Source organism: Strigops habroptila, chromosome 2 (genome assembly GCF_004027225.2).
Source record: "Strigops habroptila isolate Jane chromosome 2, bStrHab1.2.pri, whole genome shotgun sequence".
Classification (NCBI taxonomy): domain Eukaryota; kingdom Metazoa; phylum Chordata; class Aves; order Psittaciformes; family Psittacidae; genus Strigops; species Strigops habroptila.
In genome coordinates, this window is record NC_044278.2 from 105,205,674 (window position 1) to 105,221,831 (window position 16,158).

General features: G+C 38.6%; 1 protein-coding gene across 2 annotated transcripts in view; it reads left to right on the plus strand.

The window, feature by feature from the left end:
- The window catches only part of XPO4 (exportin 4), a 79,548-nt gene that overhangs the window by 57,512 nt on the left and 5,878 nt on the right, over window positions 1–16,158 (plus strand). For both annotated transcript variants that reach the window (XM_030475797.1, XM_030475796.1), the window contains exons 13-22: window positions 1,256–1,433; window positions 3,122–3,281; window positions 4,943–5,112; window positions 6,056–6,230; window positions 7,893–8,186; window positions 9,047–9,227; window positions 12,660–12,778; window positions 13,719–13,849; window positions 14,626–14,743; window positions 15,943–16,035. In XM_030475797.1, coding sequence (XP_030331657.1) covers window positions 1,256–1,433; window positions 3,122–3,281; window positions 4,943–5,112; window positions 6,056–6,230; window positions 7,893–8,186; window positions 9,047–9,227; window positions 12,660–12,778; window positions 13,719–13,849; window positions 14,626–14,743; window positions 15,943–16,035 — 1,619 coding nt within the window. The remainder of the gene's footprint in view (window positions 1–1,255; window positions 1,434–3,121; window positions 3,282–4,942; window positions 5,113–6,055; window positions 6,231–7,892; window positions 8,187–9,046; window positions 9,228–12,659; window positions 12,779–13,718; window positions 13,850–14,625; window positions 14,744–15,942; window positions 16,036–16,158) is intronic.

Consider the following 16,158-nt stretch of genomic DNA (forward strand, 5'->3'; position numbering starts at 1 on the left):
CAGCTGGAACACCTCAGGAGAAAAAAAAAATCCCTGTATATCAGCTACTAATTGACTATAGATTTTATCCCTTATGATGCTTTCATCTTACATATACTACTCACAAAGTCTTCGTTTTACTTTCATCTGCCTTGAGTAATCTGAGCATCGTCTTTAAAAGATTGATGAAATCTTTACATGAGGTGATGTCCTTTGGAAGTTCCCACAACTAACTTTCTTATAGATTTTATTTTTTTTTTTAACATGTGTCAACCTATTTAAGCAATTAGTCAGTTCATGATATCAGTTGTGTTGTCTGGGGGCACATGACTTTATAAGGGAATCAACATGAGATCAAGATAACGTTATTACTCAGTGGTGACAAAGAACCAAGTTCCAGAATCTCTCAGTGCTGATGATCCGTGTCCTGGTATTTTTTTTCTTTCACGGAATTTGAATTTAGAACCTGTTTGGTTTTGATTTTTAGATGGAATTACCTTGCATCTGTTTGCAGAACATAATAACAACTAAGATAGTGCTGTACTTTGTTAGGAAAAAATGTGTACTTGATGAAATTTTATGGGATCTTTTTGAACATCTGTGTTAGTTGCTCTCAGATGTTGACATGAATGTGTTTTACAGTTTTGTATAACTGTGGAATGGAGCTCACAAATGGTTATGAGATCAGACACTGAAAACTACGACTAAAGCTGGAATTAATGATATGGGCACCAGAGTGTTGTATAAAATTCCATGATTCACCTGGTCTGTAGTTGCTATGCTAAGAAGACTTTGTTACAGCACATGTACTTGCTCTCTGAAAGTCTCTGACAGATTTGAAACGTTAATGGAACGGAAGTCCCAAATGAGGTGGACTCAGTGGGGAAGCTCTAAATCAAGGCTTTTTAATCACATAATAGAAGAAAAAAGTGACAACGAAATGGTTTTTTTGGTTTGTTTTCCCCCCTCAATAGTTGAATTGGCTGAAGTACTTTTATGTGAACCAAAGCCTTTCTCTCTTTTAATTTTTTTTTCTTTTTTTTTTAGTTTAGTTGTTTCTTTTCCAGTCTTGGTTTCTTGTCACTTTAGGGTCTTCTCTACTGAATGGCTTTAAGGATTCTAAAGTTACACATATTCGAACAGCATTAGTTAGGGTTTGTACAAATATTTGATTCTGGTGTGATGTCTGCAGTTAAGCCAATGGATTCTCTAATCAAAAAGCCATCAGTTAACCTAGGGTAGAAAGTTGTGATCACTCTTTCTTTTTTAATGTAAGGCTACCTCTTGGCTAATGATACTCAGGGAGAGACTCCGCTAATACCTCCAGAAGTAATGGAATATTCCATTAAACATTCAGCTGAGGTTGACATCAACACAACACTTCAGATTCTGGGATCTCCAGGAGAAAAAGCCTCTTCCATCCCAGGGTACAACAGAACTGATTCTGTAATTAGGTAAGGATACATCTCGTGCTGTTAAGTATGTTAAATGCTTTTTCAGAGAAAAAAAATGAGAATGTGAGTGGACTTTTGTGAATATGAAAAGTAAAAAAGCAATACGTGAGCGCTGAACTTTGCAAAAGAAATGTCTCTTAACAAGTATTAAAGACAAATCATAAGAGTGGTTTTATAACAGACATTTATTAAGGCAATGCTGTAAAAGAGATCAAGAAAAGATGGAAGTGTGTTTTTTGGCGGGAGGGGTAAAAAAAGGCCAGGGTAAATGTAGATGATATTCAAGTCAAGGTGAGCCAAGGGAGGATTGAGAAGAAAAATAAGAGTAAGGCAACAAAACAGATGAAACTGAATCAAGATGTGTGAAGACTGAAATTACTAGATTGAGCTAATAGCCTTAACAGAGAACATGAGCTAGTCTTGGAAATAAACATAAATGGTTTTATATCTACTGAAACCCCATCTTTGATCTATTTACTACAGAAAATCCTTAAAATTACTTCAATTACTAAAAAGTTGGTAAATCAAAATCTTTAGATAATATACTCTATAATTCATTCAGCACATATACAGCTTAAGCAAATGCTTTCCAGAGCATCTGTAAGCTTGTCTCCTTTGAAGATGAGTTACTGCCCAAGCTTGGCAGTAGCAGCAAAATTGGTTCTCAGTGAGGGAGGAATTTTTGTCACATACACGTTAGCCTATAAAAGGAACAGGACAGAATATTTCTATTCTCTTTGTGCCAGAAAGCTGATGCCCACAAAGGATTCCTCAATTTGAATCCTCACATTTTAGAAGATTGCGAGATTACCCAAGATCAGCTGTTATGTACTTAACATTTCTTCTTCTGGAAGAGGCTAGGAAAAAAATGTATCTTCATTAGCAATGATGTGCCTAATGATTAGAAGTTTGAATGCTGCTCACTGAAACTATTGGAAGCTTCAGGAAGTGGCCATCAAACTGAATTTCTTGGTGCAGTGTCTCAGTGGTGGTAGGAATAAAATTAGATCTAAATAAGGAGAGATCTTAGGCTCTCTGGCAGTAGCACTGAAATATCTTCAAGAAATAGACCACCATCAACTCCTAAATTCCTTGTGCACTATCACATTCTTACCAAATTTAATTTATATACTTCAAAAGTTAATATTTAATGTCATTTTATGGGCTGATGGTATTTATGCAATGACCTAGTGATCTATTTCTGACTGTTTCTCTGCAGTAATGAGAGAAAACCAACTCGCCATTTCTGTATTTGTTCTTTAGTATGCATCACGCTGCAAAAGCTGCACAGTTAGGAGCCACTTGGTCACTAAGCTTTGATGGTGCAAGGAAGGGAGAATCAGTTTTTCAAAAAAGCTTTTCAAGCATTCAGAGTGCTTGAATCTACTAATGAGTAGTAGTCCACTGGTCTTTGTTCCCTTAATGCTTCTGAGGATTCTTTGTTGCAGTAATTTTGATGTCAGTCACCTTATCTTTTAGTGTATATTTTGACTGTTTGGATGATGTTTGCCAGTCTGTCCTGTCTCTCTCCTTGCATTTAAACAAATTCAGGTGCTTTTTACTTCATTAGAGTTGAACTACTTTGTGTTATCCTGTTCCTTCTGTCACATTTTATGAAAAATGAAAGTGTTTGTCTTGCTTCTCCAAAAAACACTCTCAGCATCCTTAATTGTATTTTAAATCTGCAGGTTGTTATCTGCTATTTTAAGAGTGTCAGAAGTAGAATCTAGAGCAATAAGGGCAAATCTCACGCACCTCCTGAGCCCTCAGATGGGCAAAGATATTGTATGGTTCCTCAAGCGTTGGGCAAAGACTTACCTCTTAGTAGATGAAAAGCTGTACGATCAGGTAAGGATATGACTTTTATGAATTAATTGGTGAGTATTAGCAATAATATGATCCTGTGAACGCAGATGTGAGTGTAGCTATTTTAAACATGCAACAATGAAGCATTTTTAATGTTAAATGGATTGTGGTTTAGTTTGGAATTTGTTTGAAACTTGAGGTTTTCTTCAGTTTTTTAATTAGAAATATAAGTTGCACATTTTGGTGCAAATATGATTTTTTTTGTTGTTGTTGTTGTTAGGGTTTGGTTTTTTTGTTTTTTTGTAGCCATTGCCATAGCAGAATAGCATAGCGTGTTCTTGGGCTGCATAGTGGGTGAAACTCACTGGCTACAGCCATTTTGTAAGCTACTTCTCACTATCCATCAGATCTTATAGTACATCTCTAATACAATGGTTGCCCTTGATGGATGATTTAGTGAGTAACCTAGCCATGATTCTGAATTAGATACTTAACATCATCACAAGGTAGTAAGGTAGTATTACATTAGCTAATGTCATTACTTTCCTCTCTGCATTCTCATATATTGTCATTGTATATATCATTATTTCAATGGTGCATTCTTGTAAAGAGCAACTTCTTATCATCTTTGGACAACACTAATCATGATTAGATCTTGATCCTGATTTTGCTTATTGAACTAACTGTAATCCAGCTGGCTGATTGAGGCCACTCATCCTGAGGAGGTCCTGTTGGCTCTAACTTTCAAGAAGGAAGCCTCTTCCTTCTCCCTTTATTTCCACTATTGAAGCAACTAAGAATACTAATGCTTCAGGAGGCCCCTCCTTAACAAAAATATGTATACCATAGGCTTCTAAATATTTGGAATCATGTTATTCAGCTTGTACTTACAGCAGAGCCAAGAATTTGTGAAAGTACCAGCTGGGGAAGAATTGAAAGCATGTGAGAAGGAGATCCATAAGAAACAATGTAAAGAAACGAAATAGACTATCTAGTTCATATTGATGTGTGAAAGTGATTGAAACCTCTGTTTAAACCTTATGCTCAGTCATGTATATATCATGAGTTCTAAAGTTAGAAATGTGTGCTGACAGGAAACCCCTACACAATTGTTACAAAATCCTTGGATTTCACTTGAGAATTTTTTTTTTGAGACAGGGGAACAGGCAACATCAAGGAACTATATTTTAGTGTGCCAGGACCAGAATGTGACATCTTTCCTAGAAGTTGTATAGATTGAAGGAACAATCTGCAGAAAGCAGATGTATAAAAATTGCAATGAAAATACGCTTTTACAAGATGTGATCTAGATCAACAGCTAGGTTCGTTTCTAATAATTTTTATCACTGGAGGAATGTCGTTGTAAATTCACGGAAACAGTTTTGGGAGATGATTTTAGGATCTTTCTTTTCATTTTTAAAGCTTTTAAACTTTCACTGGCCTTCAAAGGTAGATATGCTCAAACTGGATTTTGTAACGAGGATGAAATTTTTCTTTGTTTTAGGTGTTGTGCTTAAAATTGCAAGCTAAATTTGGCAAAGATTTTTCTGTTATAGGTATTCTTTGCCTTTGTCTATGTAACATTTGTGTATTTTAAGTAGGGAAGAAGTGACAGCCTGAAAAGAATTTGCTGACAATGATTACCATACACTTTGGGGTTCTGGCTTCTGTAAAACTCACTCATTTTAATGCTTTTCTTATAGATAAGTCTGCCATTTAGTACAGCATTTGGTGCTGATACAGAGGGTTCCCAGTGGATTGTGGGTTACCTTTTAGAAAAAGTGATCAGTAACCTGGCAGTGTGGAGTTCAGAGCAGGACCTTGCAAATGATACTGTACAACTACTAGTAACATTAGTGGAAAGGAGAGAGCGGTAAGTTGCTATACCTCTGGAAGTCAAAAAATTTCTTTTGCTTCCTTTCAATTTTTTTGGCCAAAGTAATCCAGGATTAGGGCACTTCATATTCATGTCTCTGTAAGTCAAATTACTTTAGTAACATACTAGGAATGAAAGAAAAAATAAATAAAAATTGTCTGACAAAGTGAGGAGTGAGACCTGTATTTGACAAAACATAACCTGGTTTTTATTATTGTTTAGAAGTGCACTCTCCTTCCCTTATCTTTGTGCCTCACTCTGCAATGAGAAAGGAAAACTCTCCTGGTCTCCACTCTTCTTGCAAGGATTTTTGTGTTTAGTTTTGTTGAACAAGTTCTTCTGGGTTAAGAATTCAGATACTGGCTAAGCCAGTATAAAATGTGTTTTGAAAACATAGTAGATTTAAAAAAAAAAAATCCAGCATTTGGTGGATTCAGACAAATTTCAGTTTTCTTTGGTATAACAAACTGTGAAGCAGGAAATTCTTGAATGTTTTACTTTTGTGAATTGACATGCAAGTGTACATGCAGTCATGTATTCACAGTCCGTTGAGTGATCTGAAGTTTGAGTATTTAAATGCTTTAGGACTTTTTTAAAAAAAGTTAAAAAGAGCTAGTTTTGGAATAAACTCCTTATTTTATCATGACATAATGAGACTAAGCTTTTAATCCACGCAATATGTCCATTAACTTTGTGTATGTCTATAAAACTAAAGCACTTCCGTGCTTTTCTCCCATGTGAATTGAGCTATTTTCAGACTATGTGCTTCAGAAATCTTAGGGGTGAGGCATTAATAAGATGAAAATCAAAAGGTGATTTAGCCTTAGAATAAAGGAATTAAAAAAAACCCTAAATCTTCTGACAACTGCTAAGCAACCTGATGTGCTCTGTTCATATAATTTTGTGAAGTCTTTAATTAAACTCTTTTTCCCTCTTTTAGGGCAAACTTAGTTATTCAGTGTGAAAACTGGTGGAATCTAGCTAAACAATTTGCAAGGCGAAGCCCTCCTCTTCACTATTTGTCCAGTTCTGTGCAGAGAACACTAATGAAAGCTTTAGTTTTAGGAGGTTTTGCTCATATGGATACAGAAACAAAGCAACAATACTGGACAGAGGTAAGCTATTTTGGTGCTTCTGTTGCCTCCATTTTAACAAGTAGTACAAACAAGTTAGTTTAGTGAATTTTATGGTGACACAAAATCAACTTGTATAGAAGTTTTTCAGGAGCATTGCGTCCCGACAAGAAGGAAATAGGGCGAGAAGGCCAGGAGGCCTCCATGGATGGATAAGGAGCTGCTGAGAAAACTTACAGGGGAAAAAAAGAAGCTTAAAGAAGGTGGAAGCGAGGACAGGCGGCCTGGGAAGAACACAGGGACATTGTCTGGGAAGCTAGGGATCAAGTCAGGAAAGCTAAGTCCCAGTTAGAATTGAGTCTGGCCAGGGATGTCAGAGAGAACAGGAAAGGCTTCTATAGGTATAGGAGAAGGCTGCGTGGAGACCTCATAGCAGCCTTCCAGTATCTACAGGGACTGTAGTGATAGGACATGGGGTACTGGGTTTAACCTTAACCAGGGGAAGTTCAGGTTAGATATGAGGAAGAAGTTCTTTACTGCGAGGGTGGTGAGGCACTGGAACAGGTTGCCCACGGAAGTGGTAAATGCTCCATTCCTGGCAAGTGTTCAGGGCCAGGCTGGACAGAGCCTAGGGCGACATGGTCTGGTGTGAGATGTCCCTGCCCATGGCAGGGGGTTGGAACTAGATTATCTTAAGGTCCTTTCAAATCCAAAGCAGTCTATGATTTGATGATTCTAAACTTTTGATTTTGAACATCTCATAATTAAAATTTTTAAAACTATTCTCTCTGAAGGTCAGTAGTTATATGGCACCTGTGAGCTGCCAAAAAATTTATCTAAAACATCACAACCTAAACAAAAACAGCTAATAATTACCTGGAGGTTCATGAAGCAGCCAGTATAGCAGTATGCTAGAAGGAAACTATTATAGGAAGTTATGAATTTCCATTGGATCTGTGTCATTTCTTGCTTATATTTTAATTTGGTGGTGGTACGAATTATTCACTTAGTGGTAATGACAGTAAGTTAGAAGTTAATGCAGAACATAATGAAGAGCCTTGACCAGCTTTTTGTGCCCTCACTCCATTAAAGATATTTTATCACTAGAAAGGTTGGTGTTAGAGTGTAACTGAAATGAGAGTAACTTGCTTTTATTAGCAAAGTTATGAAATTAGTGATGGAAAGTGAGAATATAATGCACTGGAAGTAATTGCAGAAAACATTTAACTATTTTTATAGAAGTTTCTAAATTGGATCCAGACACAGCTGATTACAAAACAGATTGCACTCTTAAGAATCATAAAATGACAAAAGTAATTGTGAACATGAATCTTAATGCTTTAATTGATAAACTGTAGCAGTTTTTTCCCCCAGTACTGAATTTGGAAGACAACCAAATACTGTGAGCCAGAGAAAGTTATTGTCGTTTATTTAAACACTACAAAATAATATAAAATATTAATGGAGGTGTTCAGTTTGAAACCAGCCTGCAGGTGATGATGGATAATGAGAATTACTAATCACTACCACTTCAGCTTATGTTAATGTGACAGATAATCACATAATTGAGCCTTTGAAAACTGGAATTGATTGATTCTTGTACTGCCATGCCAAAAGCAACCCATGAGCTTGCTAAATCACTTAAACCTCACATCTCACATAATAGTATGCTTATCTTAATGTGACTTTTCTAAAAAATTTCAGGTTCTTCAGCCACTTCAGCAGAGATTCTTGAATGTAATAAACCAAGAAAACTTCCAGCAGATCTGTCAGGAGGAGGAAGTGAAACAGGAAATCACTGCTACATTGGAAGCGCTCTGTGGCATTGCTGAGGCTACCCAGATTGATAATGTAGCAATTCTCTTCAATTTCCTAATGGACTTCCTTAATAATTGCATTGGATTAATGGAAGTATATAAAAACACACCAGAGACTGTTAATCTCATAATAGAAGTTTTTGTTGAAGTTGCACATAAACAAATTTGCTATCTTGGAGAGGTAAATATAACCAGGAGAGGAACAGTGAGTGTGTGTGTGTGCGCGCGCGCATGCGTGTGAACACGTGCATACGCTGCTGTCCCTTAAACAAAATAGTGTAGGGATTTTTAGATTTTATAAAGAAATGCTGTATCATCACGTGTTGGAGGCATTTCTTTGTTTTACAATCACACACATGCAAAGATTAAAAGCAGGACATCTAGTCTGTTCTTATACCGATAAACTTAACCACGATTCGCCCCTTGTCCAACTCTATGCATGAGTGGCAGAAGAGTGCAGACCATGTTAAGTACGTCTTTTAACCATATCAACCTTCCCTGAAGGCTAGTCTGGAGGAATTGCAGCACTGTTTCATGTGACAGATGCATACCATAGAGACACTGCCTTGGTCCTAAACCAGGCAAATACCAAGAAATTAATAGGTAAAATGAGTCAATGCAGTATGCTTGCATCTTCGCACTGTTGCCTAATCTTACTTTTGCATCTAGAAGAGTTCCTGCCTGTTCTAAAGTGGGTATGCACAGTGCACTGTGGCTCCAAACTTCGATAGCTGAAATGAGTCCCTAGGGGATTTTGTTAGTAACCTAGTTTGTGAGATTAAGTGAGGTATGTCAGCCTGTCCCCAGCCACTCTTGTCTTTTTGTTAAGACTAAGGAATTGATAAAAGTGATGTTCTGCTGTTTCAATCAGCAGTTCATCAGTATATGGCTGTAAGCACTCTTATTGTTTAAGATGGCTGTTTCTGTGATGATTTTGTGTGCACTTGTTAAAAAGGTGGTTATATAACTGAAATTAAAATCTTGAGTATCATTGAGTGTTATGAGATGGAAGTTTTCTTATCATCTAACATTGTTTTTTAGGCCAAAGCCATGAACTTGTATGAGGCCTGCCTAACTCTGCTCCAGGTATATTCCAAGAATAATCTAGGTCGACAACGGATAGATGTTACAGCAGAAGAAGACCAGTACCAGGATCTCCTTCTTATTATGGAGCTTCTTACTAATCTTCTATCAAAAGAATTTATAGATTTCAGTGATACAGGTATGAAGGAATTGATAACTGCTGAACCATAACTTGTGTTCTAAACTGTAGAACCATTGTGGACATCATTCAGTCCTGGTAAAGTGAAAGCTGAAGTTTAGGCTTGGTTAGATCAGGATACGGAAATTACTATTTAATGTGCCAGTAACAAAGGAAGGACTTTTCACAGTATTCTAGCATCTGAAAGTATTATTGCTCTCATAAAGTAAATAGGGCATGTATGAAACAGTTTGAAATCTGAATGTTGCAAGTCTGAACATGTAGTAGCAGCAGTTTTATAACAAAAACCCCATAGAGAAGTCAGAAGGGTAAATTACTGCAGGAGGGCAGATGGTTTGTTCTCTTAGTACAAGATCCAACTTTTGTGAGATACTTAGCTCATTAAAATTCCATCACATTTGAGGGTTTTCTGTATTCCTCATTCACAGAACATGCTGTATGGTATGCGGGCATAGTTAAGGGTTGTTTTTTGAATCCTAGCCTGTTACTTTCTTCCATATATTTGCCACTTAAAATTGCAATATTCCTGAGTATGATCTGCTAGTTCTAGCTTAGCTCTGCTGAAATCCTTTTGAATAAGCTGAAACACATGTGCGTGATTCAGATCTTGCCATGACCTATACAGTTTGCTCAGTAACAAACTGAATCTGCCTAGGTTGTTTTGATGTTATTCAGTGCTTTTCTGAGGTACATCATGAAAGAGAGAACCTTGTACTCCAAATTTTAGTGCATCCATTTAGGTTTTGTTCTCATACATGCACAACACAAATACAGAACCAGATTTAGATTTTTTAGATTTTTGTCCATTGCATGGGCAACTCAATGCCATGTAACATACTCTCTTTGGGGTCAGACGCTGGATGTTAACTGCATGGAAAACACTGTAAAATACTTCCCATGAAACTAAGGAATGTGAATACTACCTAAATGTAATGCCCAGAGATCAAATGTATTGAAAGTTGCCTGCATCGCGTTGCTGACTTGGTGCAGGAATTATAAAAGTATTAAATCTGTATAAAAAGTATAAAAGTATAAAAGAATTAAATCTGGCAAGGGATGTGAAAGGTAAGAGGAGGGGCTTCTGTAAGTACATAGCAAATAGAAGACAGACGAGGGACAACGTGGGCCCTCTCCGGAAGCTATCGGGAGAACTGGCTACCCTGGATTTGGAGAAGGCTGAGGTTCTTAATGACTGCTTTGCCTCAGTCTTCACTAGCAAATGCTCTGACCACACCGCCCAAGTCTTGGAAAGCAGATGCAGGGACTGTGAAAATGAAGACCTTAGGCCCACTGTAGGAGAGGATCAGGTTCGAGATCATCTTAAGAACCTGAATGTGCACAAGTCCATGGGACCTGATGAAATCCATCCACGGGTCCTGAAGGAGCTGGCGAATGAAGTTGCTAAACCACTGTCCATCATATTCGAAAAATCCTGGCAGTCAGGTGAAGCTCCCGATGACTGGAAAAAGGGAAATATACCCCCCATTTTCAAGAAGGGGAAGATGGAAGACCCAGGCAACTACAGACCAGTCAGTCTCACCTCTGTGCCTGGCAAAATCTTGGAGCCAAATACTCCTGAAAAGCATGCTAGGGCACATGAAAAACAATGAGGTGGTTGGTGACAGCCAACATGGCTTCACTAAGGGGAAATCATAGAATCATAGTATAGTTAGGGTTGGAAAGGACCTTAAGATCCTGTCTGACCAGTTTGGTGGCCTTCTATGATGGAGCCACGGATCTGATGGACGGGGCAGAGCAGTTGACGTCATCTGCCTGGACTTGTGCAAAGTGTTCAACACTGTCACGCACAACATCCTTGTCTCTAAGTTGGAGAGACATCAATTTGATGGATGGACCACTCAGTGGATAAAGAATTGGCTGGATGGCTGCACGCAAAGAGTTGTGGTCAACGGCTCAGTATCCAGTCGGAAACCAGTAACGACTGGTGTCCCTCAGGGATCGGTGTTGGGACCAGTCTTGTTCAACATCTTTATCAGCGGCATGGACAGTGGGATTGAGTGCGCCCTCAGCAAGTTTGTGACGACACCAAGCTGTGTGGTTTGGTTGATACGCTGGAGGGAAGGGATGCCATCCAGAGGGACCTTGACACGCTTGTGAGGTGGGCCAATGCCAACCTTATGAAGTTTAACCAAGCCAAGTGCAAGGTCCTACACCTGGGTCGGGACAATCCCAGGCACAGCTACAGGTTGGGCGGAGAAGAGATTCAGAGTCACGCTGCGGAGAAGGACTTGGGGGTGTTGGTTGATGAGAAACTGAACATGAGCCGGCTTCAGTGTGCACTCGCAGCCCAGAAAGCCAACCGTATCCTGGGCTGCATCAAAAGAAGCGTGACCAGCAGGTCAAAGGAGGTGATCCTGCCCCTCTACTCTGCTCTCGTGAGACCTCACTTGGAGTACTGCGTACAGTTCTGGTGTCCTCAACATAAAAAGGACATGGAACTGTTGGAACAAGTCCAGAGGAGGGCCACAAGGGTGATTCGAGGGCTGGAGCACCTCCCATATGAAGACAGGCTGAGAAAGTTGGGGCTGTTCAGCCTGGAGAAGAGAAGGCTGCATGGAGACCTAATAGCAGCCTTTCAGTATCTGAAGGGGGCCTACAAGGGTGCTGGGGAGGGACTCTTCATCAGGGACTGTAGTGGTAGGACAAGGGGTAATGGGTTCAAACTTAAACAGGGGAAGTTTAGATTAGATATAAGGAAGAAGTTCTTTACAGTGAGGGTGGTGAGGCACTGGAATGGGTTGCCCAAGGAAGTTGTGAATGCTCCATCCCTGGCGGTTTTCAAGGCGAGGTTGGACGGAGTCTTGGGCAACATGGTTTAGTGCGAAGTGTCCCTGCCTATGGCAGGGGGTTTGGAACTAGATGATCTTGAGGTCCTTTCCAACCCTAACTATTCTATGGTTCTAAGTAAGGTCACTGACATTTGATGGGAAATGTAGGTCTTGCCTGTAATGGGAGAAACTTGGCAATATATGAACTACAGAATTTTCTGCATTAACTCTCCCAATTTTTTTTCCTTGTGTTTATAAAATACATATATATACACACGTAAATGAAAATCCAGTAGTATTTTGCTCACTATCTGTTCACGTGTGCAGGCATGAAGCCACTATCACTAGAAACAAATGCAGTGTTCTGTAATGGAAGGGACCCTCAGAGTATCTGAAGTGTTCTGTTTTAGCGTGCCATCTGGTACATGTGATAATGAAATGCTTAGTACTAATGAATATAAATATAGAGTGATGTGGTAGCCTCCACTCACTAAGTTTCTATTTTAATACAGTGCCTTATGGTTTTTTTGGGGGAGAGGGGAATAGTCCTATTTTTAAAAATGTCTATAAATAAAGAAATGGGATTCTTCCTTCAATATGTTTAATTCTCCTTTTGTATAAAACATTTTTGTCTTTTCTACAGATGAAGTATTTAGAGGACATGAACCTGGGCAAGCTACAAATAGATCTGTATCAGCAGCAGATGTTGTCTTATATGGGGTTAATCTAGTTCTGCCTCTAATGTCCCAGGATCTGCTGAAGGTAAGTATATTTTTCACACATAGCTGCTAGAATATAAAAGCTTTATAGTTATGAATTCCCCGAATTCCTTCCTATATGCATTCCATCTCCGTAAGTTGAGTTTTCTAGGTTTTTTAAAATGTAAATAACTGTTCCATAGTTGCAGATACCATTTGAAAAGAAATATTGTAAGCTGAGAAAAAGCTTATTTAAAGGGCCTAAGCAAAACTTTTTTCGTCTAAAAGGGAGTCCATGCAGGTCAACAATTAGCCAAACCTAAAATGTGGCTTGTGGAATCTTGTTTCTGATAGTGTCAGAAATGTGATAGGAAGAAGAAACGGTGATATTAGTTTAGAAAAAAATAATCTGGGAGCAAGTAGTAACTCTTCTAATTGTTTTCACAGTGCAAGTGATTTCATATCATAGACAGTAGCAGCTTGTCAGTAGAATAGTAAAACGTGAAACAGCGGAATGGCAGTGTTTCATTGGGTTGCACTGTGTTCATGTTCTACTTTGAATCCGGGGAACACTTCTGAATCGTATCTTAGTTGTCCCCTCTTAACATGCTTTCTCACCTGGTAGTATTTGTTGAGTGTGAGAGCTGCATCCATTTTAGATGAAACTGAGCTGAAGGATGCACCTGAGGAGCCCCCCCTATTGTGCTCCAAATGCTCATGAGGCTTTTATCTCACAGGTCTTGACCTGCTTATGACTGAAGTAAAACTGCTTGAATTTGTATAGAACAGACACCAGACCTCCACCATCAACTGTTTTGTTATAGTAGTCTTTTCTTGTTGTACGACAGTGTTTGCTAATAAAGTTGCGGCCCTTCTAATATTTCTGAAGTTGTCTACTAAAATTGTCTTTTCTTCAGATCAGTTATGTCTCTGTACAGATGGAAATTATGCCAGAATATAGTTATGTGATTGATTCTAAAATTGCCATGTTTTTCTTGTAACAGTTTCCATCCCTGTGTAATCAATATTACAAATTAATCACTTTCATCTGTGAGATATTCCCTGAGAAAATTCCACAACTTCCAGAGGACCTCTTTAAGAGCCTAATGTACTCACTGGAGTTAGGGATGTCATCGTATCCTTTACAGAGCTTGGGAGTGTTTAAAAATCTGAGTTGCTTTTTTAATAAGCTGTTGAAATCGGGGGGGGGGGGAAGGGGGGAGGGTGTTCTTCTAATTTTTTCCTTTTCTATCAATATCTGTATCTATAATTATGTATCAGTAATTGACTCTTAAGTCTCTGGTGATTTAGAGTTTTGCTGAGTGTCTATTGAGATTCTAGTATTAGCTGAACTGCCTCTCACTTGTGATGCTTGAATGCAGCCTTTAAGTGGTTTAGCATGTAAGTTTTTTCTGGCAGCCATTCCTCCTCCATTACTTCATTTCAGAGTGTGTAACTTCATAAGCCTTCAGCTGGTATCCCAAAGCCATTCCTGAATTAGTTTCTCAGCTGGTAATACAAAACATTGCTGCTGTTCTACTGGGCTGGCTCCAGAGCATTTCCTGTCAGGGTGCCAATGGGCTCTCCCTCTCATAATGGGAGTACCATTTTCACTAATCTGTGGCACGTGTCAGAAACAGATGAGCTTGACCATAAGGGACTCTTTCTGAAAATGTTATGTCAGAGAGGGTTATGTTACCTTAGTGCGTGCAGCTAATAAAAGAAGGCAACAAAGTTGGAATTTTTTGCTGGTTTTCTTTCCTTTTTTTTTTTTTTTTACCAGCTTTATAGTAAAACAAAATCTTGGAACACACAAGCATTTAAAATATTTCCTAGCGACACAACTGCGAATTTTAACCACAATTTAATTTCCCACAAATCTGACTTTGATTCTCTAACACCCGCTATCAGAATGAGTTCAGAGGTTTGCCAGCTCTGCCTGGAGGCTGTAACACCATTAGCAGAACAGTGTGCAAAAGCACAAGAAACAGATACAACCCTTTTTCTAGCAACAAGGCACTTTCTTAAGGTAAGGTATCTGTGGTTTTGTTACTTTGGGAGATTTTTGCATATAGGTAGCGTCAAGAGGCCAAACAGTGATCATATCTGACTGGGTTAATCAGGATCACACATACAGTAAGAAATGTGTTACCTAGAAAACTGGCAGTTTGAGAAGAGAGCATGAAGGAGTGAAGACATTGGGCTGGAGTACAAAGGAGGATGGAGGGAGGAAATTACTTGTCAATCAGTGAAAGACCTGCATGTCTCTGAATGCAATTCACATTCATCCATGCTCTGCATGTGAGCTCTAGAATGAACCTGATTGACAATTTTAGCAGTTAGGTTTACTGTGAAAGCTGTGAAATAGAAAGCTTCCAGAACTGTGTGAACTGGCGGCTGGGTAGAATGCTAAAACAAGAGGCAGAAAAAAGATCACAGTTGGGAACTAGAAAGAAAATGCTGTCATTTATTCAATGTAGCCAATGAATTATATGTTTTCTTAATCCAGTCTCATATTTAGTATTTTCCTTTTAGGACATCCACTCTATCTCATCGAATTTTGGAGTAACCTGGTAACAACCAGGTTCCTGCTAACTGGGAACAAAGTAATTGTGAAATTTGTGTGCTTGTCTTCTGATTTTGTAAAGACTTCAGTTTTCCTTAAGACATCCTTTCTTACCAAACGGACATTTATTGCTCGTTAAAAGCATACATCAGACAAGCTGAGAGAATGAGAAACACCTTACATCATTTTATTGGTCTTTCTACTAAGTTAACATAGCTTTCTGCCTTTTCTCTAAATTTCCACTTCAAATTATCATAGCATTCTTGTTAATCTGTTCCATGTTTGGCTTTCTGTGAGCTGTAGAAGTCTCCAAAACTTGAGGAGGAAGTCTCCTGGTTTATTCTGAAAGAGCAAAGGCTTTTTTCATTATTTCTCTGGCATATCTGCAGCTTTTGGAATAAAATACAAGAGATACCATTTTTCTCTGAAGAACATGTAAATCAACAACAGGTTTCAGTGCTTTGAGATATGAATTTGTGCTGTTAAGCCAAGGCTCAACTTCTAAAAGAACTTGACTTTCCAATTACAAACCAACCAACCTTGGATGCTTGTAAATACATGTTTATTATTATCAGAAGTGAAGATGAGGCTCAGCAGCAAATGTTGGTAAAATAGAAAGTTAAGTTTGCACTTCTGTAACTACTTTGGTTTTGTGATTTCAGATGGTCTTTGATATGCTGGTACTTCAGAAGCACAATACAGAAATGACAACGGCAGCAGGTGAAGCATTCTACACATTAGTGTGTTTGCATCAGGTATGACATTTAGCCACTTACAACCTGAAAAGCAGTCATTTGTTAAAGGAGGGTGGTTAGTTACGATGCATCTGGGAAATCATAGAATCCTTTGAGTTTTAAGGGTCTCTCAGGAGGCCTGTA